The sequence below is a fragment of the Phoxinus phoxinus genome (assembly GCF_949152265.1).
Source record: "Phoxinus phoxinus genome assembly, chromosome: 14".
NCBI lineage: Eukaryota > Metazoa > Chordata > Actinopteri > Cypriniformes > Leuciscidae > Phoxinus > Phoxinus phoxinus.
Genome location: NC_136889.1, coordinates 6,012,057 through 6,034,674, shown reverse-complemented (window position 1 = coordinate 6,034,674; position 22,618 = coordinate 6,012,057). Strand labels below are relative to the sequence as shown.

At 38.9% G+C, this 22,618-nt stretch overlaps 2 protein-coding genes across 3 annotated transcripts; both read right to left on the bottom strand.

Annotated features, from left to right (window-relative positions):
• Positions 1 to 1,709: 1,709 nt before the first annotated feature.
• Positions 1,710 to 4,102, bottom strand: LOC307010052 (androgen-dependent TFPI-regulating protein). Its single transcript, XM_079634418.1, has 6 exons — positions 3,845 to 4,102; positions 3,627 to 3,758; positions 2,495 to 2,596; positions 2,250 to 2,365; positions 1,956 to 2,107; positions 1,710 to 1,846 (listed from the first exon to the last, which is right to left on the bottom strand). Exons 1-6 carry the CDS (start codon positions 4,007 to 4,009, stop codon positions 1,818 to 1,820), a joined length of 696 nt encoding a protein of 231 aa, XP_079490544.1. The 5' UTR covers positions 4,010 to 4,102; the 3' UTR covers positions 1,710 to 1,817.
• Positions 4,103 to 5,609: 1,507 nt separating this feature from the next.
• On the bottom strand, positions 5,610 to 22,579 carry fam83ha (family with sequence similarity 83 member Ha). Of its 2 annotated transcripts, XM_079634521.1 has the most exons (7): positions 22,351 to 22,579; positions 20,675 to 20,827; positions 14,108 to 14,559; positions 12,929 to 13,093; positions 12,731 to 12,855; positions 6,287 to 12,596; positions 5,610 to 6,101 (listed from the first exon to the last, which is right to left on the bottom strand). In XM_079634521.1, the coding sequence occupies exons 3-7, from the start codon at positions 14,549 to 14,551 to the stop codon at positions 6,093 to 6,095; spliced, it is 7,053 nt and encodes a 2,350-aa protein (XP_079490647.1). In that variant the 5' UTR covers positions 14,552 to 14,559; positions 20,675 to 20,827; positions 22,351 to 22,579; the 3' UTR covers positions 5,610 to 6,092. The 2 variants fall into 2 exon arrangements, with proteins under 2 accessions (XP_079490647.1, XP_079490646.1); XM_079634520.1 differs by lacking the exons at positions 20,675 to 20,827; positions 22,351 to 22,579 and adding an exon at positions 15,717 to 15,912.
• Between the last annotated feature and the right edge of the window lie 39 nt (positions 22,580 to 22,618).

Here is a 22,618-nt window from a genome sequence, read left to right as displayed (position 1 = left end):
CAGGGGAGATCATTTTAATGGTGATGTTTTGTCCTAAGGCTCTTTGAACGCAGTCTTACATGTTTATTGATTATTATGTATTATCTCCAACACAGAAACATGCCTCCCAAGAAAAAAACTTGCTTTACAAAAACAAGGTATACACGTGAGAATACAGCATTGTTCTCGTATGTCTGACTGAAGGAAGCACGTGCTGATATCTGATTGTTTTCCTGCAGAGAATGAATGAGCAGGAACTTCACCTCATCATAAAACTCCTCTCCGTCGGGCTGGTGGATGCAGATCCAAACACTCTGCACCATATAAAAGAATACAGAGATCTGAGAGGAAGTTCAGCCTGAGAGAGGAAGTGTCACCCAGACAATTATAAAAGGCTCCCTTCCTCATCTTTAAACCCTGACAGAGAAAACCTGAGCAGTGCTTCTCTTTTACTTTGGTTCAAGGAAATGTGTTACATGGCAAAAAATGTTGTCCTCCCAGTCCTTAAAATGACTGTGAAATGCTTGGACTCTTTTCCCCTGTCCGAAATATCTGGATCATCTGTTCTGAAAGACTCCGGTGGAATGCACTTTGAAAAAGAAGAAGAAGAGGATTTACACTACACTCTTAAAAATAAAGGTTTCGGTTGAAACAGCAATGTCACTATAAAGAACCTTTTGTGGAATAGAAAGGTTAAAGATACTTCATGAAACCATCAGTGCCGAATCTGCCGATAAAGAATCTTTATTTTTAAGAGTGTAGAAAAGGCCAATTCACAGCGCACCGACGGACAGGTTTTGCCGGATCAGTGTTACTCCTGTCGGAGTCTGTTGCTGTCTGTCGAGCTGGTTTTGGCCGATTGAACATGTTGATTCGGAATAAAAATGTCTGAGAAGTGACGTGCTGTAATCGTGACTGTCGACGTTGTTCAGTGCAGTGTGAATTGGCCTAAAAAGGACAAACATTCTCTTTAGAGAATTACTGCATTATGGATTATCAATATGTATGTATAATACTTGGATCAGCAAGCATTAAAGGGATAGAAACATTTTTTTCACCCTCATGTTGTTCCAACCCTGTATGAGTGTTGAACACAAAAGAAGATTTAAAAAAAAATTCTGGTAACCAGACAGTTGACAAGCCATTGACTTCCATATCATTCCTTCCATACTATGGAAGTTAATGGCTACCGTCAACTGTTCGATTACCAATATTCTTCAGAACATCTTCTTTTTAGGTCAAGAGTAGAAAGAAATTCATACAGGATTGGAACAACATGAGTGTGAGTAAGTGATGACAGGACTTTCATTTTTGGTTGAACTATCCCTTTAAAAATATTCCTATGTGAAACATATTTGCCATTGTCATCCAAAATTAGTTTAGAATTTAAAAAAATGATCTAAAATGAACTGAAGCTATTTAGTTCCGCATATGTTTCGATATAAAGCTATATACTGCAAATTTACAAAGTCATGTTGAGCTGTATTTTTGCAAATTGTTCTGAAAGTTGCAGTAACAAAGATTGTAAACAGCACTTCATTTTCACACAGTTTTGGATTTTGTTAAATAACTTGCTCCATAAACATTAGAAGACGCCAGCTTTATTATTTTTTTGCCAGTGGCAAGTTCCCAGAAATGTGTATGACATATATCACAGATGCACACTATAGTGTCAAATTTGCATTAGCAGAAAATTAATGGTCATATACAAAATATACAAAACTGATAATGCAACTACAGACATCATTCAAATCACTTGGAGCGGTTCATACAAACAAGGAACACGTTTATAAGGAATCATGTGTCCAGTTTTAGTCTGATAAACACTTCCTTCTGACTCATCTTGTACGTTTTGGAAGATCTTTCCCTGTGAGAGTAAAAGTGACTATTAGGTATTGGTATTGGTGAAGTATTTAGCATCAATATTGCTCACAAATAGATGAAAATCTATAATAAAAATAAAACTCTTTTCTTACCCCAAACTTTATTGTTCAGAGTTTGTCCCAGTAAGAACAGCAACGACACAACAAGCATGTTATGAAAGAAGAAGACGGTCAATCCTGAGCTGCTGAACAGCCCCAGTATAGGGTACACCCAGATCCCCACTGTTAGATACACCCAAACAATCCTGGAGAAGAAATATAAATATATATTAATCATGTGTCTAAAGCATGAGCAAATCAAGTTTCATAACTAGCGGAGTCACCAACATAATCGGTTCAGTTTCAAATCATCAGTATATCCCTAAAACAAACACAAGACATTCTCACCATCCTAAGTAAGCGAGACCAACAAATCCCAAAGCTGTTAAACCATTTCTAGTTTTCGGGTAGATATGTGGCTCCACCAGGATCTCACCAAACAAGATTGGGAGAACAAGAGTGTGCTGAAAATCAAACATACAAAGTGACTAGTATTAGACAGTTAATTGATCCAAAGATCTATTTAGTTGTGAATGCAGATTATTTAATTGACATACATTTTAAAAAGTTATCCGAAGGAATAGAGAACAAACCATAGAATGATTCAACCATTGAGGGAAGAAGCTGTCAATTGAAGCTGGATAGACTAGCTGTCGGTCATAGGCAAAAATCAGCCAAAACAGCAGAACTACAAACTTAAGACAAGAACAAACATTAAAAACCCATTACAAATAATTAAGGCACTCATATTTTGTAATGATTCACTTTTAATGTGATTATTTAATACTTAAAGAGATGGTTCACTTTAAAATGAAAATTCTGTCATCATTTACTCACCCTCAAGTTGTTTCAAACCTGTATGAATTTATTTCTTCTGCTGAACACAAAGGAAGATATTTTGAAGAATGTCAGTAACCAAACAGTTAACTGGTCCCATTGACTGCCATAGTAGGAAAAAAATATACTATGGAAGTCTATGGGACCAGTTAACTGTTTGGTTACCGACATTCTTCAAAATATCTTCCTTTGTGTTCAGCAGAAGAAAGAAATTCATACAGGTTTGAAACAACTTGAGGGTGAGTAAATGATGACAGAATTTTCATTTTAAAGTGAACTATTCCTTTAAACTAAAGCTTTAAGGCATTTAATATTAATCACCAGTAGATGGTGCACATTCACTATCTATCTATCTATCTATCTATCTATCTATCTATCTATCTATCTATCTATCTATCTATCTATCTATCTATCTATCTATCTATCTATCTATCTATCTATCTATCTATCTATCTATCTATCTATCTATCTATCTATCTATCTATCTATCTATCTATCCTGACAATCACAAATATTAAATTGCAGCACTATAATGATGACTGGCACAACTCACTCTCACCAAGTGAAGCACAACAAATCAAAGATCAAATACTATACAGAACATCAGTTTTGTTCACAGTTTGCCTGTTTTCTATGGGTCAAGTCAAGTCACCTCTATTTAACAATATAGATGTTTCAAAGCAGCTTTACAGTAATAACAGGAAATTATGCATTAGCAACTGTCAGTTCAGTGTTGATTCAGTTCTGTTGTAAAGATCATCAATTATTAAATTAGTTAATTTCATCTAAAGCAGTTCTGCAAAAAAAAAAAAAAAAAGAGATGTCATCGTCTAGCTCAGTTCAGTTCTCATACAACAGTGTGTTAAAGTTTCCTAAAGTTACACTCACCATTCCCACTGGAAACACAATGACGGAAAAGAGCAAATCCTTGCAGAGACAGAGAAATGATATTTTCGAGCCTTTCCCCGCAGGCTGAAGGTCATTCACAGATGCCATTGCAAAAAACACCATCTGTAAGACCTGAGAAATGAACGTTAACCAAATTTACAAGCAACCTCCAATACTGTCCAAAAGACTATAACGTTGATGTAAAGTACCAAACTTACCAGGTTTAGAAATGTTAGGTATTTCCAGGGTCCGCCATAGACAAAGATCCCAGGTGGCAGTTCTGAATCACCTTTTGCATAAATAGACTGAATAACAAAGGCATACCAGCTGAAAGCAACAATGTGGTACAATTTCTTCAAAATGCCAGACATGTCTGCGGTCATATAGTGTGTTGCTGAAATACAAATTTCATCACTATCAACCGAGTTCTCTACTGTTATATGAGCTGCAGAAGTCTAGGAAAAGCCAGGGGAACTAATTCAGATTTATGAGAAGAAAAGCTTATATTGAGAGATTAGCCTAAACTGACAAGCTATTTTGACATGGTGTTATAAAAGTACAAATCTTCACAAAGGGCTCTGTGTTTTTCTGGTGACATAACATGTTTTTTTTTTTTCACCCAAAGTACAATTATCATGGGCTAAAAAGATATGCTCTGTTATTTGGTTTTGTAAAGGTTTCACATTTAAGCTTAACTGCATGGCTCACATATTTTACAGAATGACTCAAACTGCCTAAGAAGCCTAATTATAGATCAGTGACGTCACAAAGTTAAATAAGCACACTCCAAAACTCAATTCAACAGTCTTTTTGAAAGCAAAGGTGATACTCGACACAAGTTTTTTTCCATGATGCACTAGTATGGTCTATAGTCTCCATTCACTGCCATATTATTTGACTTGAAGGAATAGTGGAACAAAACAACACTGGCCCCTATACTAACCTAAATTGCATGGGCAAAAGAAAAAGAGAAAAAAAGAGAGACATTTTAAAAAATATCTTCTTTTGGGTTCCACAGAGGAAAGAAAGTCATACAGGTTTGGAATGCGAGTCAATTATGACTTTTGGGTCAACTATCTGTTTGTACCCACTTAAAATAGCCTACTATAATAGTATTAAAGGGAAATAATTACACATTAAACAAAAAAAAAACATTGTGTTAACTTTCCTGTCATCAGAAGATTAATGAAAATGTTTCTGTCTGTGTGATAAATCCCCGTTGAGTATTTTAGTTCAGTAATATTCTGACGAATAGAGGACACAAAACACAAAAGGGCATTATGATATTTGAAGAACACGTCTTGTGTCCTAGTTTTATTTTATTATCATGACAGTGTAGACCTTAGTTTGTTCTAAACATGATTCAAACACACAATCTTTGGAACGGGTGGCAACATGTAACAGACATTATTGGTTCTCTACACACACTGATGGTATCCTCCATCAAAAAGAGAGGCAGTCTCACTACATTGACAGTTGTTGACAAACAGATGTTACAATTTAAACAAATCAATATCAATATCTCATTCAAAATTCACAATATTGCACATTTCATCTAACTGCACAAGAACTTTTTTCCTCAATTCTTACAATGGAGTTTCCATTGTGCATCAACATAAACCAACAGAATGTATTTTACAGTGGCACATATTTAAAAATGGACAAGTAAACACTTAAGCATTGGAAGCAGTGGAACATCCTTTCCTGTTCTCTGGGCAGAGTATGTGAATGAACAATTTCCCCTTTCCCTGCTCAAAGCATCCTGTGATCATTCCACTCCAGCTCCACTTTGTTCCATGTTTTCTATTTACATATACATTTAATCATTTAGCAAACAGTATTATCCAAAGCGACTTATAAATGAAAAGATTTCAAGTAAACTACATATAAAAATGTGTGCCCAGTTACAGATCCACTGTAAAGTTTTTTTCAATGTTTGTTTTTAATACCACAAACATCTGGGCACAATATAATTGTGTATTAAATGAAAAAAAAAAAAAAAAAAATACTTGGAGAAAAGTTTCATGCTGTATTGTAACAAGAACACTAGTCTGTTAACATGTTGGAGCAGTATTGGAACGGTCTTGAAGACATTAAAAAAACCTGCTACTTGCTCCTGGCAATAACATGCAACTTACTGTTTGGTAAACAACTCTTATAGATCACAATTTCTGGATACAGAAATCCGATAATTACAAAAGATTCAGAAATACGTTTCACGGCTATATATAGACACACACAATAGGATATACCTGCCCTATCGAAAGCTTATTCCAGCTGGTAAGGGTTGAGTTCCTGTTTTTTGTCAGGCAGTTCATCTGTTAAGTCTTTCAGGGATTTCCATCCTCTCAATACAGGGAGCAATCTTTGGTATAATCAGTGCAAGTTCACAGTTTTGAGGTAAGACAACAAAATCGCTTCTCTCGAATTGTTCCTTTACTGGAGCCACTCTTTCAATGGTTTAAATTATGAGGCCTGTGAAAACACAAAATACAAATGCCTAAGTAATACAAGTAAATGTATATTTTAAAACATGACTCTTGTGGATATTGTAACAATGAACCTACTAGAATATTTTCAGAACAATTTAAAAACGAAGGTGCATACACACACCCACACCCACAATTTTTAGGAACAAATCTACAACGTCTACAACGTACCTCAAAACGACTGTAGACCTTCCTCTCTTTCCTCTTTTTCTCTATATTCTGTATTAACATGTCCCGTTCTTCTGGTGTAGTCTTGGAGGACCAGGGCCTTCCCGGATAATTTGAGAACAGTTTATCTGCAGAGCTAACCTCACCCTCTTTGGGTTCATTGGGTGCAGCAAGAGTCTGCTTGGACTGTGATGATCTGCTTTGGTTCTTTGCTGAAATTTGCTCCAAAAGAACTTTAGTGTCATCTCTAAGGTTGCTGCTAGAGATAACATTTGCAGTAGATAACTGATGGGCAGTTGATTTTGGATTCTTTGCAACAGAAGACTGATTTTCTGAATTACTGTGTACAGTCAAATCTGATTTTTCTGACACCTCTGCAAAATTAGTCACAGAGTTTTCCACCTCTGGTGTTGTTTGTTTAGAGTCTAGGGCTGTAGAAACCTCTGTCTGAGTCATATTAGGCCCTTCAGCTATAGCTGAACTGTCATGCCTCTGAGATTGCTCTGCAATGGTCTCCATTGGGTTTGATGATATGCTAGATTGTAATTGTGTGATTCTCTGAGTTGAGTTGATCTCATTTGAGTACAGGCAAAGCTCTGATAAATCTTGAGGCTGAGAAGAGCTCACTTCCACTAAACTGAGACTAGTTAAAGCATCACTGTCTGTGTCTTTTACCATAGGAGTTATACATGGTTTGGTCCATGCTTGTGTTTGGTTTAGTTCCACTTGGCTATCACAAGGTGGAACAGTATCAGCTTTTGGAATGGGTTGATGCAAATAATCTGTGACTGTTGCAGAGGGATGCTGGGAAGAGTCTGTCTCTGTTGCGGTGGGATGCTGGGAAGAGTCTGTCTCTGTTGCAGAGGGATGCTGGGAAGAGTCTGTTTCTGTTGCGGTGGGATGCTGGGAAGAGTCTGTGATTGTTGGAGTGGGATGCTGGGAAGAGTCTGTGATTGTTGCAGTGGGATACTGGGAAGAGTCTGTGATTGTTGGAGTGGGATGCTGGGAAGAGTCTGTGATTGTTGCAGTGGGATGCTGGGAAGGTTCTGTGAATGTTGCAGTGGGATACTGGGAAGAGTCTGTGATTGTTGCAGTGGGATGCTGGGAAGAGTTTGTCTCTGTTGCAGTGGGATGCTGGGAAGGTTCTGTGACTGTTGCAGTGGGCTGCTGGGAAGAGTCTGTGATTGTTGCAGTGGGATGCTGGGAAGGGTCTGTGATTGTTGCAGTGGGATGCTGGGAATAGTCTGTGATTGTTGCAGTGGGATGCTGGGAAGAGTTTGTCTCGGTTTCAGTGGGCTGCTGGGAAGAGTCTGTGATTGTTGCAGTGGGATGCTGGGAAGAGTCTGTGAGTGTTGCAGTGGGATGCTGGGAAGGGTCTGTGATTGTTGCAGTGGGATGCTGGGAATAGTCTGTGATTGTTGCAGTGGGATGCTGGGAAGAGTTTGTCTCTGTTTCAGTGGGCTGCTGGGAAGAGTCTGTGATTGTTGCAGTGGGATGCTGGGAAGAGTCTGTGAGTGTTGCAGTGGGATGCTGGGAAGAGTTTGTCTCTGTTTCAGTGGGCTGCTGGGAAGAGTCTGTGATTGTTGCAGTGGGATGCTGGGAAGGGTCTGTGATTGTTGCAGTGGGATGCTGGGAAGAGTCTGTGATTGTTGCAGTGGGATGCTGGGAAGGGTCTGTGATTGTTGCAGTGGGATGCTGGGAAGAGTCTGTGATTGTTGCAGTGGGATGCTGGGAAGGGTCTGTGATTGTTGCAGTGGGATGCTGGGAAGAGTCTGTGATTGTTGCAGTGGGATGCTTGGAAGAGTCTGTGATTGTTGCAGTGGGATGCTGGGAAGAGTCTGTGATTGTTGCAGTGGGATGCTGGGAAGGGTCTGTGATTGTTGCAGAGGGATGCTGGGAAGAGTCTGTGATTGTTGCAGTGGGATGCTGGGAAGAGTCTGTGATTGTTGCAGTGGGATGCTTTGAAGGGTCTGCGATTGTTAAAGTGGGATGCTGGGAAGAGTCTGTGATTGTTGCAGTGTGATGCTGGGAAGAGTCTGTGACTGTTGCAGTGGGATGCTGGGAAGAGTCTGTTATTGTTTCAGTGGGATGCTGGGAAGAGTCTGTTATTGTTTCAGTGGGATGCTGGGAAGAGTCTGACTCTGTTGCAGTGGGATGCTGGGAAGAGTCTGTGACTGTTGCAGTGGGATGCTGGGAAGAGTCTGTGACTGTTGCAGTGGGATGCTGGGAAGGTTCTGTGACTGTTGCAGTGGGATGCTGGGAAGAGTCTGTTATTATTTCAGTGGGATGCTGGGAAGAGTCTGACTCTGTTGCAGTGGGATGCTGGGAAGAGTCTTTTATTGTTTCAGTGGGATGCTGGGAAGAGTCTGACTCTGTTGCAGTGGGATGCTGGGAAGAGTCTGTGACTGTTGCAGTGGGCTGCTGGGAAGAATCTGTGATTATTGCAGTGGGATGCTGGGAAGAGTCTGTGACTGTTACAGTGGGATGCTGGGAAGAGTCTGTGATTGTTGCAGTGGGCTGCTGGGAAGAGTCTGCGATTGTTGCAGTGGGATGCTGGGAAGAGTCTGTCTCTGTTACAGTGGGATGCTGGGGAGAGTCTGTGACTGTTGCAGTGGGATGCTGGGAAGGCTCTGTGACTGTTGCAGTGGGATGCTGGGAAGAGTTTGTCTCTGTTGCAGTGGGATGCTGGGAAGAGTTTGTCTCTGTTGCGGTGGGATGCTGGGAAGAGTCTGTGACTGTTGCAGTGGGATGCTGGGAAGAGCTTTTCTCTGTTGCAGAGGGATGCTGGGAAGGTTCTGTGACTGTTGCAGTGGGATGCTGGGAAGAGTCTGTGATTGTTGCAGTGGGATGCTGGTTAGAGTCTGTGATTGTTGCAGTGGGATGCTGGGAAGGGTCTGTGATTGTTGCAGTGGGCTGCTGGGAAGAGTCTGTGATTGTTGCAGAGTGATGCTGGGGAGAGTCTGTGACTGTTGCAGTGGGATACTGGGAATAGTCAGTGACTGTTGCAGTGGGATGTTGGGAAGAGTCTGTGACTGTTGCAGTGGGCTGCTGGGAAGAGTCTGTGATTATTGCAGTGGGCTGCTGGGAAAAGTCTGTGATTGTTGCAGTGGGCTGCTGGGAAGGGTCTGTGATTGTTGCAGTGGGATGCTGGGAAGAGTCTGTCATTGTTGCAGTGGGATGTTGGGAAGAGTCTGTGATTGTGGCAGTGGGATGCTGGGAAGAGTTTGTCTCTGTTGCAGTGGGATGCTGGGAAGAGTCTGTGATTGTTGCAGTGGGATGCTGGGAAGAGTCTGTGATTGTGGCAGTGGGATGCTGGGAAGAGTTTGTCTCTGTTGCAGTGGGATGCTGGGAAGGTTCTGTGACTGTTGCAGTGGGATGCTGGGAAGGGCCTGTGACTGTTGAAGTGGGATGTTGGGAAGGGTCTGTGATTGTTGCAGTGGGCTGCTGGGAAGAGTTTGTCTCTGTTACAGTGGGATGCTGGGAAGGGCCTGTGACTGTTGCAGTGGGATGCTGGGAAGGGCCTGTGACTGTTGCAGTGGGATGTTGGGAAGGGTCTGTGATTGTGGCAGTGGGATGCTGGGAAGAGTTTGTCTCTGTTGCAGTGGGATGCTGGGAAGGTTCTGTGACTGTTGCAGTGGGATGCTGGGAAGGGCCTGTGACTGTTGCAGTGGGATGCTGGGAAGGGCCTGTGACTGTTGCAGTGGGATGTTGGGAAGGGTCTGTGATTGTTGCAGTGGGATGCTGGGAAGGTTCTGTGACTGTTACATTGGGACGCTGGGAAGAGTTTGTCTCTGTTACAGTGGGATGCTGGGAAGGTTCTGTGACTGTTATAGTGGGATGCTGGGAAGAGTTTGTCTCTGTTACAGTGGGATGCTGGGAAGGTTCTGTTACTGTTATAGTGGGCTGCTGGGAAGGGTCAGTGATTGTTGCAGTGGGATGCTGGGAAGAGTTTGTCTCTGTTGCAGTGGGATGCTGGGAAGAGTCTGTGACTGTTACAGTGGGCTGCTGGGAAGGGTCTGTGATTGTTGCAGTGGGCTGCTGGGAAAAGTCTGTCTCTGTTGCAGTGGGATGCTGGGAAGGATCAGAGGACTTACCAGACAAAGCACAGGAAGGCTTCTGTGCAAAAAATTTTAAAATGGGGGATGTCTGATTTTTAGCTATAGATACTGTTCTTACCTCTTCAACAGGTTTTAGAGTTGGATCAGTGTCTTTTTGATTTTTTTTAAAAGTTGAGCCAGATTCTTCTGCAAGTTTTTTCTTAAATCTAATTTTTTCAGCATCAGTAGCTCTATGCATGATGTCTTTACTTGATTCCTCAAATTTGGTGTCTTTACAGTTTTCTTTGATCTCTGGTGCTGGGACAGTGGTATTTTTTGACTTGGGTGCAGTATCTGGGGTCTTGAAAAAAGGTCCAGCATTTTTATCTGCGTCATTAGTGGAAGGTTTTTCTGATAGAGCAAATTTTTGGGTGGCTTTCACTGGATTGCTCTGAGAAACCTTTGCTGCTGCTGCAAGTTTGCGTTTGGCTGCCAACTCTTTGAAATACCTTAGTCTACAGTCAGGGTCATTCATATCTATGAAGGAAGATGACTTTTGCAATAGATTAGATGGGCATTCATCCCTTTGGCTTTTTCTTTCAGGAACTGCTGTTTGAAGAAGATCTTTTTCTTGCAGAGGACAAAGATTTTGGGAGTTTTCAACCTTATCTAAATCAGAATTTTCACCCAATTTGTTCAGTTTATCCTCAGGTTGTGCAGACTCTATGTCAGAGTTATCAAATGTGTTTGACTTTACAAAATCGCTCCACTGAAATGGTTGAAATGGAGAACTAGTTCTCCTTTTGTCCAAGATGTGTGACACACGAGCTAAAGGTTTTGAAGCTTCATCCCCATCTTTTTCTCCCAAAGTATCTTTCATCTCATCTGACGTATGCAACTCCAAATTTGAACTGAATATAAGTGAGTGTCTCAGTCTGGAACTTCTTTGGAAAGGTCGGCTGGATTTCTTCTTGAGGAAGTCTTCATTTATCCGCTTTGTCTCTTTAGGTTCTCTATTCTGCGTCTCCTCCACTTTGTCACCCTCAGTGGTGCAAGAAGACTCTGAAGTTGATGTTGGTGTTGTTTTAATATTTATTTGTGATAAGTTTGTTGGATGATTAACTGAACTGTCAGGCACAATATAATTATTCTGAATCTGGACAAACAAGGGATTTTCCCTAGGTGAAGGTATCCTGTTAAACTCTCTGTTTCCTGGTCTAATTTCTGGACGTACAGGACCACAAGGAGCTTCCTGTGTAAAACATGGAACATCACCACATGTGCTGGATCCTTCCAGTTCAGCTAAATCCAGTTCTCCTGCATCATCATATGCACTAAGGTATGAGCTGATCCTCCAGTCCCGCATGCCTTGCTTTTGACTCACATCCTGTGGTTTGTGGTTTACATTAAAGAAACGTTTCTGTTCTGGCAGGTTTGGTTGTTTTGGTGAGCTCTGACAGGTATAAGACTGACCCATGTTATGTCTCTTAATATTGGACTGCACAGGTGATAATACATTTCTTGGACCATGTCCTTCCTCCATACCAGATTGAGACTGCAGGTATCTTTGAACATGGTCATAAGCTCCAGTTGGTTCAGCCTCATCTCCTTCATGAGGGTAGCCAGACCCTGTAAACTGATCAATGTGGTGGCCTTGGCCTATAAGCTTCCCATACATGTCATAACCAGATTGAAATTCAGCTCCCTGGTAAATATGCGGTTCTCTTGCAAAGTGACTGCCCTGGAGCCCAGCTCCCTCCATGTACTGTTTTCCTCTCATTATTGGAATGTTTTGAGGAGGCAAGTATTCATAATCAGGTATATTTCCGTAGCTATTCCTTTTGAAGCCAACCATTTCAGTAGGTCCTCTCATTTGCCTTCCATGCTCTATAGATTGATGGTCCCCTCTATATGGTTGATCAGCATGCAGGTTCATGTGCCTCTGAACAGAAGGATTTGTTTCTGCTGCACTGTGGATGGATTCACTCCTAAAGGGTAACATTTTTTGACCCACTTTCATATGGTCTTCTCCAGTACGCTCGGCCCATTCCATGCCCATAGTTGGATATTGTCTGTTAAACATGTGGGTCTTTTCTGTGTTGTAGTAGCCTTCAGGTTCCCCATCATAGTGTGGCATATTTGCCAAAACTTTTTCAACAATTAGTGGCTCTGAATGGGCATACAGGATCCGAAACTCTTCATCAAAGGTGGTCACAAGCTGTCCAAAAAACAGATGAGCAAGGCAACGATGTATCTTCTCAAAAGACCACATGAAGCTGCAACACAAAGTGAGAAATTGTATTAATCAACACATATTTTATGGACACCTTGATTAAACACAACATATACTTAAACACAACATATAAAGTATAGATTTATAGAGAACTGTTAAACGGTAAAATGCACCTACCTATAGTTGCCACTTAAAACAGCTCTGCAGTCTACTAGTATAAAGCGATCCATCATCTGACCTTTAAATGTCTTTCCTGAGCGGCAGGAATAGGTACTCCCAGACACAGTTCTTACCCGCATGAACTGCAAGTAAAATGTATATTAATGAATTTGTACTGATTTGTAAAAAAAAAAAAAAAAAAAAAAAAGTACCTACTTTTATCTCATCCAGATTCACCCTACAGCTGTTCACCATCGAAACAAAATGTTGAGCATTCATTTCATCAAGAAGGATATAAACAGCGACACCGCGTGTTGCTGCACCAAGGATATCAGCAAAGATGTCAACATCTGTAAACATATCCATCACCACAGCGATAACCTAGAGCAAGAAATAAAACTTATATTATCATATATATAAAGTTAAAAAACAACATGCATTGCAATGTCAGAATGAGTTTTCTTCATTATATCTAATATAACCTTAAAAATATTGTGCCCCCTAACCCAAAGGTTTAAGCATGTTTTAAACAGACTTCATTTCAATTATTTTGAATATTGTATAGATAATTCAAATGGTTTGATTAACGTGTGCTTGTAAAGTGTCAACATTTCATGTTTCCAGCAGAATAACCAGAGATAAATGACAAAGAGGTGAATATTAGATGAAGTTGGAGGGCAGACAACACTGTCTACTTTTATGTTTACTTAGACTTCTGTTTACCACATTGTCAACAATGATGGCACCGAGTCTATTTTATATTAGGCAAAAGTTCAATCATGATAGAGACTGCCAAATTACATCACCCAATCTGAATCTCAAACAGGATCAAGAGCAAATTTAACATAAGAACATTTTTAAAAAGAAAACAAATCTGCACAATATGCGTAATACTTCTTTTACAGTACAGAAGTATACTGTGTGAATGGCATTACTGCAGGCAAGAGTGCATGTAATACAGCCATTTCATGCCTTCATTGATCAAAACATTCATGAAGATACAATACAGATCTTGTGTCAATTTGGCATAAAACCAAACTCTTATATTCAGTACCTTTAGGCAATTTGAGACAATACACTTGTATCGCTTGTAACTGAATTAACCGGTAGTTAGAAATGTCTAAACTGAAATAAAATAATTTGGTTGTATATTTAAACCAAAGATGTCAATAGAAACTACAATCCAAATAAGTGCAAAATAGCTGTCATTGTCAAGCTAAGAATGAAAGACCAGCTGTGAAACTGGTGTGACCAGTTTGCGGTTTGTACTAACCTTGTATAGTGATGATTAATGAGGTAAGACATCTACCGGAATACTAAGTCATATTTACCGACTTCTGTGATGCAGTAATAAATAAAACATTTTAGTGCACTTGGACAGCATGCAAAACTTACTTCTTGTGCAGTCTTGATCATCCTGCGGACTTGCTCTTTGATACTGGGCATCTTGGGGTCAGATGGGTTCACCAATGTAGTGACCTCAGTTGGTCCAAAAGATCTGTATGGCTGTGGCCAGCCCAAGTCCAGGTTCGGAACATCATGGTCTGAATGTACCGGCCAGTAAGTGTCAGAAGAGCCATCTACATCTTCAGCCATGCATCTCCTCTCTAGTTGTGTGGTCTGATGTGGAGCTAGCACCATGCATCTGATATACTCAATCTCTGAACGGGATAAGAAATCAACCACATCTACTTCCTGAAGAAACCCATAGTAGCCATCTAAGTCAGCGTCAACCAGGGCGTCAATAGCCATTCGGTATTCCTCACGGTAGTGAGGGGCCAGGTAGTTGGGGTCCAGGGGGTTGTCCCCGCTAGAGGAGCACTGGGAACGATGCGCCATATTTACACCTGGACCAATAGAGTTAAGAGATTAATTATCATCAGAAAAAAATGGCAATGCACATTAATTCCACATGAGGGCAACCACTCTGCCCCCCACCCCTACATGAGAAGTAAGCATGTTCATACTAGATTATTGTGATGCACATACTTTTGAATAAAAAAATAAAAAAATGTCAATTAAAAAAATACTGTTGCAAATGCAAACATGTAGGATTTAACCCATTCAATGGGTTAACATTTAACATTTCAATGGAGTTTTTCTTCTTTTTTAAATGTTTTGTCATCCAATGAATCACTTAGAATGTATGATACTAACATCTATGAATGTTGCACAAAAAAGAGCAAAAATCTAACATTATATTAAACCTTAAAACTACATAAATTATAGTAAGACAAGTCATGATATTTCAGTACTAATCCACCAACAAATGTTGTCTTATGTTTAGAAATAAATGGTCACAAACGGTTTTTCTTTTTAATTATTATAATGTATTTTATGGTAGTAATATCCACTATATAAATGTAGGCCCATACATTTGGATAGATCAGTGGTAATAGCGCATTTAGAGTAGAAATCAACCATAGGCCTATTTGTGTGTCCCCGGAACATAACAATACGGATATTCAAACAGAAAACAATAGACTTAATCGAACACCTCATCCATTTATTTTAGTCCACATTGGCTCAAGTAGTCGTAGAAAACGTAAAGTAAAAGAATATCTGGAGGTAAAATCATACTAAAAGTAAATTATAATCTAAACCAAATATAATTTTATTAGTTTCAAGTAGCCTAGTAAAAAAGCACGAATCCTGTGCGTTATTATCAGTCAGCCACTGAAATGAATTGAATAGATCGAGTATCTCACATCTGCTTCAGGAACCTCTGGGTGTGTCGCGACAACAGATAGCCCACCATTTATGGAGTAAATTGCCCAAATCTGTCTCTTTGTATTTGTATAAAGACAAATCACGATTGTTAACTTCTTCATCACAAACATGTTTTCTTTCCCATGAGGATCAACGCCACCCCGTTAGATTTTGACGTCGCAAATCGTGAAGCTCTCAAGTTTCGCAAATTTACTGCTGCCAAGCAAAAAAAGTACAGATTATGAAACCTAATGACGCGTTAAAGTTTCCTCGCGTGCATTTAAAGTCGACTTACCTATTTAAATCGCGAATTGTCCTTGATTCCCTGTGTGAAATCCCTTCATCGACTTCATAAGACCGTCATGACGAACGACAGACGCTTAACTTTCAGTCCAGTAGAAGGGAAACACACACCTCGGCCAACATACAAACGCGCGCACACACACACACACACACACACACACAGGCAAAACCTGTTTGTGTTCGCGCGCAAGTGAAGAAGTCTATTCCTGCTCAAAATAATCGTGTTCCCCATTATTTCAAAAGACAATTCAATTACATAAGTTTCAGAGTGAAAGTTGTTAGGATTGGCAGATTTCATGACAGGAATGATTCCATAATATTATTGATTTGATTTCCACATGAGTAAGTTAATAATTCTCAGTCATAGTCAATCTTTAACTATAAACACATGGTCCTGATAACATAGACTTGATCTGAAGCTCAATTGCACATTTATTTGAGAATGTGTGTTTGTTGAACATACATATCAGTCAAAGGTCACTGGAAAACTCCCACTCAGTAAAAACACTGATCTACAGCCACTGTATAGGCTAGCCTATACATATTATTAAAGTCAAGTAATAATTTAATGCTCTTAATTTAACTCTTGGACTAATTCAATAGCAAACAATTCATGTTTCAGTTTGCAAGTAGGTCTGAATTGTGGGAATTCCTTCCACTTTCTTAACTGGACCCACAGCGACTATACTTAGACAAGATATACAATTGCTAAGAACATCCTGTATGTCCAGTAGGCCTATATCATCTGTAATCAATGAAGAACCAATAGATTTTCCTTTGTATAAGACAACATTTTTATGTGTGCAATCCAAGTGCAGACAAAATAATGGGTTCACATGAGCCTGTGTGAACTTGTTGGCCTGGAACAGAGTAACTTCTTTTAAGAAAGAACGGTTGGGGAAAAAAAGTATGTGAACAAAACTGATTAGTGTTTCTCAATATAAAAGTATAATAATAATACTTTATTTTGGAAGTTGCATTCAAAATCCAGTTGGTTCAAACATCTGAATGAACTTTTGCTGAATGAGCATGACGTTTCTGCCTGTTTGACATATACATATATATATATATATATATCTGAAAGCATAATGGTCTAAGATAACATGCACATAGTGCTATTGTTATTATCTTGTTTGGAGAGTTTCAGTATAACACATGACCTTTATGTACATGCCAGCGTCGACCTGGACTACAGAGACAACACCTGAAATCAGATCAGAGCTCCTCGCCCGTTTCTACGGCAGAAAGTCTGTGGTTTTTCTTTCTGGAAACGATTAACCTTAGCTACTGAAGTACGATTAGTATATACTTCATATAACACTTCACTAAATACTTCACTGCCTGAAGAAGAACCTCCACCCTCTTACACCAAGTGCTTCACAAAAAAATGCTTGCACACTTTTCAAAACTCATTGTCAAATATACCTCTATTGATATAACAGCTATATGTTTGACAGCTCCTCAAACTTTGATAAGGCTATATTGATGTATAGTCCGCACACAATCACCTCAAGCTTACTTACATGAATCAGAAAGTAAGCACTGTTGATTCAATGTTTGCAAAGAACCAAAGGCGTGTGTTCTGTCATTGTGTTCCATATGAATTCATGTTTCTCTTCCAAAGAAAAAAGAGAACTTGGCTACCAGGGCCACAGGATATGATGTAATTTCTCAAGTGCATGCCTGAACAATCCTTCATTGTTTCAACAGACACCGCCTAAAGCACATATTGCAAGCAGTGTTAAGGGTGAAGATGTACGTGACCTCATAACTAAAACATTCCAAGTACATAAGTCATTTTCCAAGCTATCTCTTCTCTGCTGATCCGCATACATGTTATGCTCCTCATAGATCTTTAAAACCCGAAATGAAATGTCTCGACAAGCACATTTTTTTTGTGCTGATACATGTAAAGAATATATCAAAGAAGAATCACCCTTTATTATTAAATAATCAATAGCCATTAGTTGAGTTATGTCAATGCTACTTTGTTGCAAGTCACAGCACACGAAAGTGTTTTTCTTATCTTAAAGAGCATTCGATTGGACAAAATATGGCTATATGCTAAATGCCAAGGGGTCAAGGTTTGGCTGTTTAGCATGGGATAGTTGGATCTTAGATCTTAGAAGGGAAAAGCCACATATATATTCCTAACATTTCATTATATTATTATTATAAATTTTATAGAGTCCGGATAATTTTTGAAGGGCTCTAAAAGGATCTCAGCAAGCAATAGCCGTCATTTCACCGTCTCTGTAACTATAGACCTGATAGTCCGGCTATGAGTAACACACTTCTAGACAAAATAACCTTGAATTGGGTAGGCCTACATGTCTTTTTTGCCAAAATAACTTGCAAGATAAATTATATTCCATCATGTAAGCAAAGTCAACAGTGATTACAATGTGCTTGGTTTCATTTCTTTGACATTTCTATGCTATTTGTAGCCCACTTATAGTCAAAACTGATTCGTTGTAGGTTTTGGCCAGGCAGCGATGAGATGGTTGATATCCCATCATGTTACCTGTCATCATGTTAATGTCAATAATATCTACAAGATGTAAGTGTAATTTCATGTCATGGTCAATCTGTAGTCACAATTTAGCTATAGACGACTATTAGACGGCTATTAGACGTCTTTTAAACCTCACCCTGGCGTTTTTTCTAATACCTGCTACTGCCTATAAGGCCTAGGAGAATTTTCAGAAAAATGTCCCGCTTGTGCTTAGCCTATTAAAGACAGTGAATAGAGACCAGCATCAAGCTTTCAAAAAAAATAATAATTAAGAAAAAGTATCACAGAATGATCCCTTGCGACACGTGTCATTGATTCCAAGTGTTCCAAGTGGAATAAAAATTTAACATTTTTAATTAAATTTAAATTGTTCGCCAGTTCGCCAGAATCTGTCAGTGCCGCAGTTCACTCCAACTCGCACAGACAGAACAGCACACAAGTTGTGAGAATGAACAAAAGCACAACATGAAATACAACCAACTTCTCTGGGTGAATATATCCGTTGGCGTTGTGTTTGTCGTAAAAAGAAGTTATCGCGTTCACATCCGTCAACTGCCATTCTGACTGTCATCAGACAAACAGAGTTCCAGTCTGGTGATTGACTCAGTGAAGAAAGTACATAGATATTATTTGAGATTTCTAGACATTGTGTTTCATGTTGTGTTTTTGTTAATCTTGATTTCTCACAACGTGTGTGCTTTTCTGGGCGAGACGGAGTGAACTCTATCGCTAATAGAGTCTCATGAACTCTATTCGTTCTATCGTTGTGCAGACATGCAGGGAAGGCCAAGGCCAAGAATTTTGGTTTGTTTTTCACTAAACCCTGTTGTGTACCCCCAGAACACTTACAGTATATAAGGCACATGACGCATGGGATCATTCTGTCATTCTTTTATTAAAAGCTTGATGCTGGTCGCATTGCAATTATATGGACGAGCTCAAGTGGGACATTTTTTTTAATTCTCCTTTTGTGGTCCATAAAAGAAAGAATGGCATACTGCATTAGAACACCAGGGTGAGTGAATATCCCTTTAAAAGAATAAAAATGACTTATTTTGTATATTTGCATATGAAAATGTGTGTGCATTAATGGTATCAAAGGATTTTGACATTCTGCATTGTAGCTGCATGCAATTCTCCATCTCTTACTACATCTACTCTAAACATGCTACAAGCCTTTGCACTCAAAAAATATGAAAATAATGTTTTGGCCAGCAGCCAGATCCATGCAAATGCACAAGCATCAGTTTGTCAGAATCCGGCTGAATATTATTTGCATGCATTAAAAAGAGCAGTGGGACTGTATTGTCAGGAGGAAAACCTGGGGGTCATGATGGCCAAATTAATTTTTTTTGCAATTGAATTAACAGATTAAATGTTAAAATATTGAATCTGAAAATTATGTTTCCAAACAGTGTGAAAAGAAACACAACCCAGATGCATATCAACAGGTTCAGCTGTGTTACAAGTGTCACATTTCACATAAATCACATTTGTGTAAAGATCATTGAAGATACTTTTATCTCATCTCTTTATCTCCCTGGTACATGTACAGGTAAATATAGGGAAGTGGGACGCTCAGGTTTTTGATTATTTCCTCTTACCGGTATTCCCTCTGTATTTCCCTCTTTAGCTATTCAGAACGGGTGAAGGGCTAAGCCATATAACATCTTTTAAAATAATGCAAGTGACAAATTACCAGAAAGTGTCCCACTTTACCCATGAATACTACACACATACATACTCTACACAAACGGTAGAAGTATCCTATAAAACGGTGGAAGCAGAGAGATTGACAGATGAGAAAGGCTTCACCTCATAATGTGTCATGGCATTCCCCTTCTCAGGTTATAGGCCTATGCCTTCATCAATCTTCATACTGTGTGTAAACAAGTCCAGGTTGCTTGAAGCACCGGTTATAGAAATATGTGTTGACTGAATATGAGCTGGTTGCAACTGAACTACTTTGGACACAATGCAAATTGTCATGGAAACGGGAAAATATGAGGCTATTGATTTATGAACTCATTTTCGGCAACTCATTTGGGGAGCCAGTTCAGAAATGTGATAAATTGCTCCAAGTTAAAAAAAAGATTTATAATTTAGCCGCTATAGCTTTAATTCAATGCGGAACAGGTGAGCAGAAAATCTAGTTTGCAGGTTAAGCTTTCGAGAAATCATGTGAGAGAGACCTGACAGGAAATGTTGTGCAAATAGTTTCTTGTTTAGTGTTGATCAGACCTGTTCATTCAACAGTCCTGTAACAAGATTCAATGTGCTTTTGAATTCAGTCCAGCATACGTACAGCAAACATGAAACAATGCTGAAGAGAAAGATTTACCGCTCAACCGAGGAAGGGAGACTGGTTTCAGGTACAGGTTACTTTCATTTGCACTTTCAAAAAACACAGAAACTAAAATTCCTCACATACTTGCATGCAAGCAAGCCAGAAAAGACATATTTGTCCAACCGCAGAAAGACTGTTTGGAGCTCAACCACAGCATTTCAGAACAAGATGAAGGGTGGAAGGGTTGGACACACCGGATGTGACTTCTCTTTATCCGCTTCTCATGGACTGATCTCTGTAACTGACATGAGGATAATGAAGAAGAGTCAATATTAAAAGGGATAGTTCACCCAAAAACAATAATCTACTCACCTTTATGTTGTTCTTTCCTCTGTGGAAAAGGTATATTTTACGTATTCAATTTTGGTCACATAAAGCTATCATATGGCTTCTTTTATGATAATTTTCTGATGCTTTTTCGTAATTTTGGAGCTTGTGAGCCCTAGTACTCATTAACTTCCATTATATGAAAAAGATCAGAAAGCCTTTAAAATATATTTATGTTCCACAGAAGAATGCAAGTCATGTGAGTTTGGAATGACATGAGGATTAGTAAATGATGCATTGAATGAATGAATAATTTTTCAAATTTATATTTGTTACTTAAAAGTAAAAGTTATAAGACCATTAAATGAAGCTCAACAAAACGTATAGGCTACTTTCAACACAGTATTGGCCAAAAGTGATGTCTGGAGGGGATATACGAGGAAAATATTTAAGATTTTTAAAAATATTTTAAATGTGAGGGAAGAACAAAATTTATCTGACAAAATTATTTGGCAAAAAAGCAAAAACTACAATTACAGTGTTAATTTACTATGCAAAAAGCTCACCGGAAAGACATACATTGACTACAACAACATAATCAGTTATTAATATTTAATTAGATCTCTCTTCTTTTTGCACAGCCTGGCCAAAAAATATGTCTGGATATGGCATTTGGTATGTTTAATTGTGTTATCACAAATAAAACAATTGACTCAAAGAATAACTATGCAAAATGCTTACAACATCTTTAACGGATTTTTAATAATATTTGAAAAAAGGGTGAAGATGTCATTTTTCCTATAGGCCGGACATCACTTCAACTATATGCCTTCTTATATTAATGAAACATAAAATGCCTTATTCTTTAAACAGAGAAACAAAAAAGATATTAGACAAATACATGCTTGCATTATGACTCATTGATTAAATGTTTATTTAATTGGGTCATCTTGATCCATGAATCAGAGCTTCCTCCTTTAACGAGGAAAGCATTACACAAGCACACTTGTCTTCTGCCATCTGGCGGCTGTTTTGTGATGCTGTGTTGAAGTAGTTCAGAAACACAACTATTGCTTTAAAGGCCATTAAATATCATGACGAGAGACTAAAAGCCATATTTCCTTCATTATGCAAAATAAATAAAATAATTGATAAACTAACAAACACAGACGCTTTACTTTGGATTAATAACTAAATCTGATGGTATCTAAGAATCCAAAAATGTTTGGGGACACAAGAGAATCATTGTGCATATCAGCAGACCTCTTATAAAATGACACCACACGTGGTATAGATGGAGGTATCAGCATCTTCTCAGCATGGATAAGCTGTGGCACACACAACTATATACATTTTTAGATTTCCAATAAACATCGTTCTGTATGATTTTGTACGCTTGTTTCCACGTGGGGACCTACAAAATGTCCCCACAAGGTCAACATTTACTGGTATGACTAACTTTATACTTGTAGGGAATACCCGTACACACACACTCACCTGTCTGTCATCCTCCATTGTTACAATTTTATAAAACCCTGCCATTTTTGTCAATGACCCAGTTTTGTTCATTTTCGAACAGCCTTAAAGTAAAAAAAAAAAAAAAAAAAAAGATCGAAAAGCCCAAAGAACTAACTTATATCTGCTAAATTAATTTTACGTTTGTCTGTGAGGCAATTAATGTGTCAAGAACTTGCTGTTGAATTCTGTCATTTTGAAAGTTCAGTATAAAATCATCATAATAAAAAAAAACTTTAGGCATGACGTT

Coding starts and splice junctions, on each gene's coding strand:
- LOC307010052 (XM_079634418.1), bottom strand. CDS start 4,009: ATGACCGCAGACATGTCTGGCATTTTGAAGAAATTGTACCACATTGTT. Junction 2,597..3,626: donor TTGTGTTTCCAGTGGGAATG/GTGAGTGTAACT, acceptor TCTTGTCTTAAG/TTTGTAGTTCTGCTGTTTTG. Junction 2,108..2,249: donor GGTCTCGCTTACTTAGGATG/GTGAGAATGTCT, acceptor TTTCTTCTCCAG/GATTGTTTGGGTGTATCTAA.
- fam83ha (XM_079634521.1), bottom strand. CDS start 14,551: ATGGCGCATCGTTCCCAGTGCTCCTCTAGCGGGGACAACCCCCTGGAC. Junction 12,856..12,928: donor TGAATCTGGATGAGATAAAA/GTAGGTACTTTT, acceptor TTTTACTTGCAG/TTCATGCGGGTAAGAACTGT. Junction 12,597..12,730: donor GTTTTAAGTGGCAACTATAG/GTAGGTGCATTT, acceptor TTTGTGTTGCAG/CTTCATGTGGTCTTTTGAGA.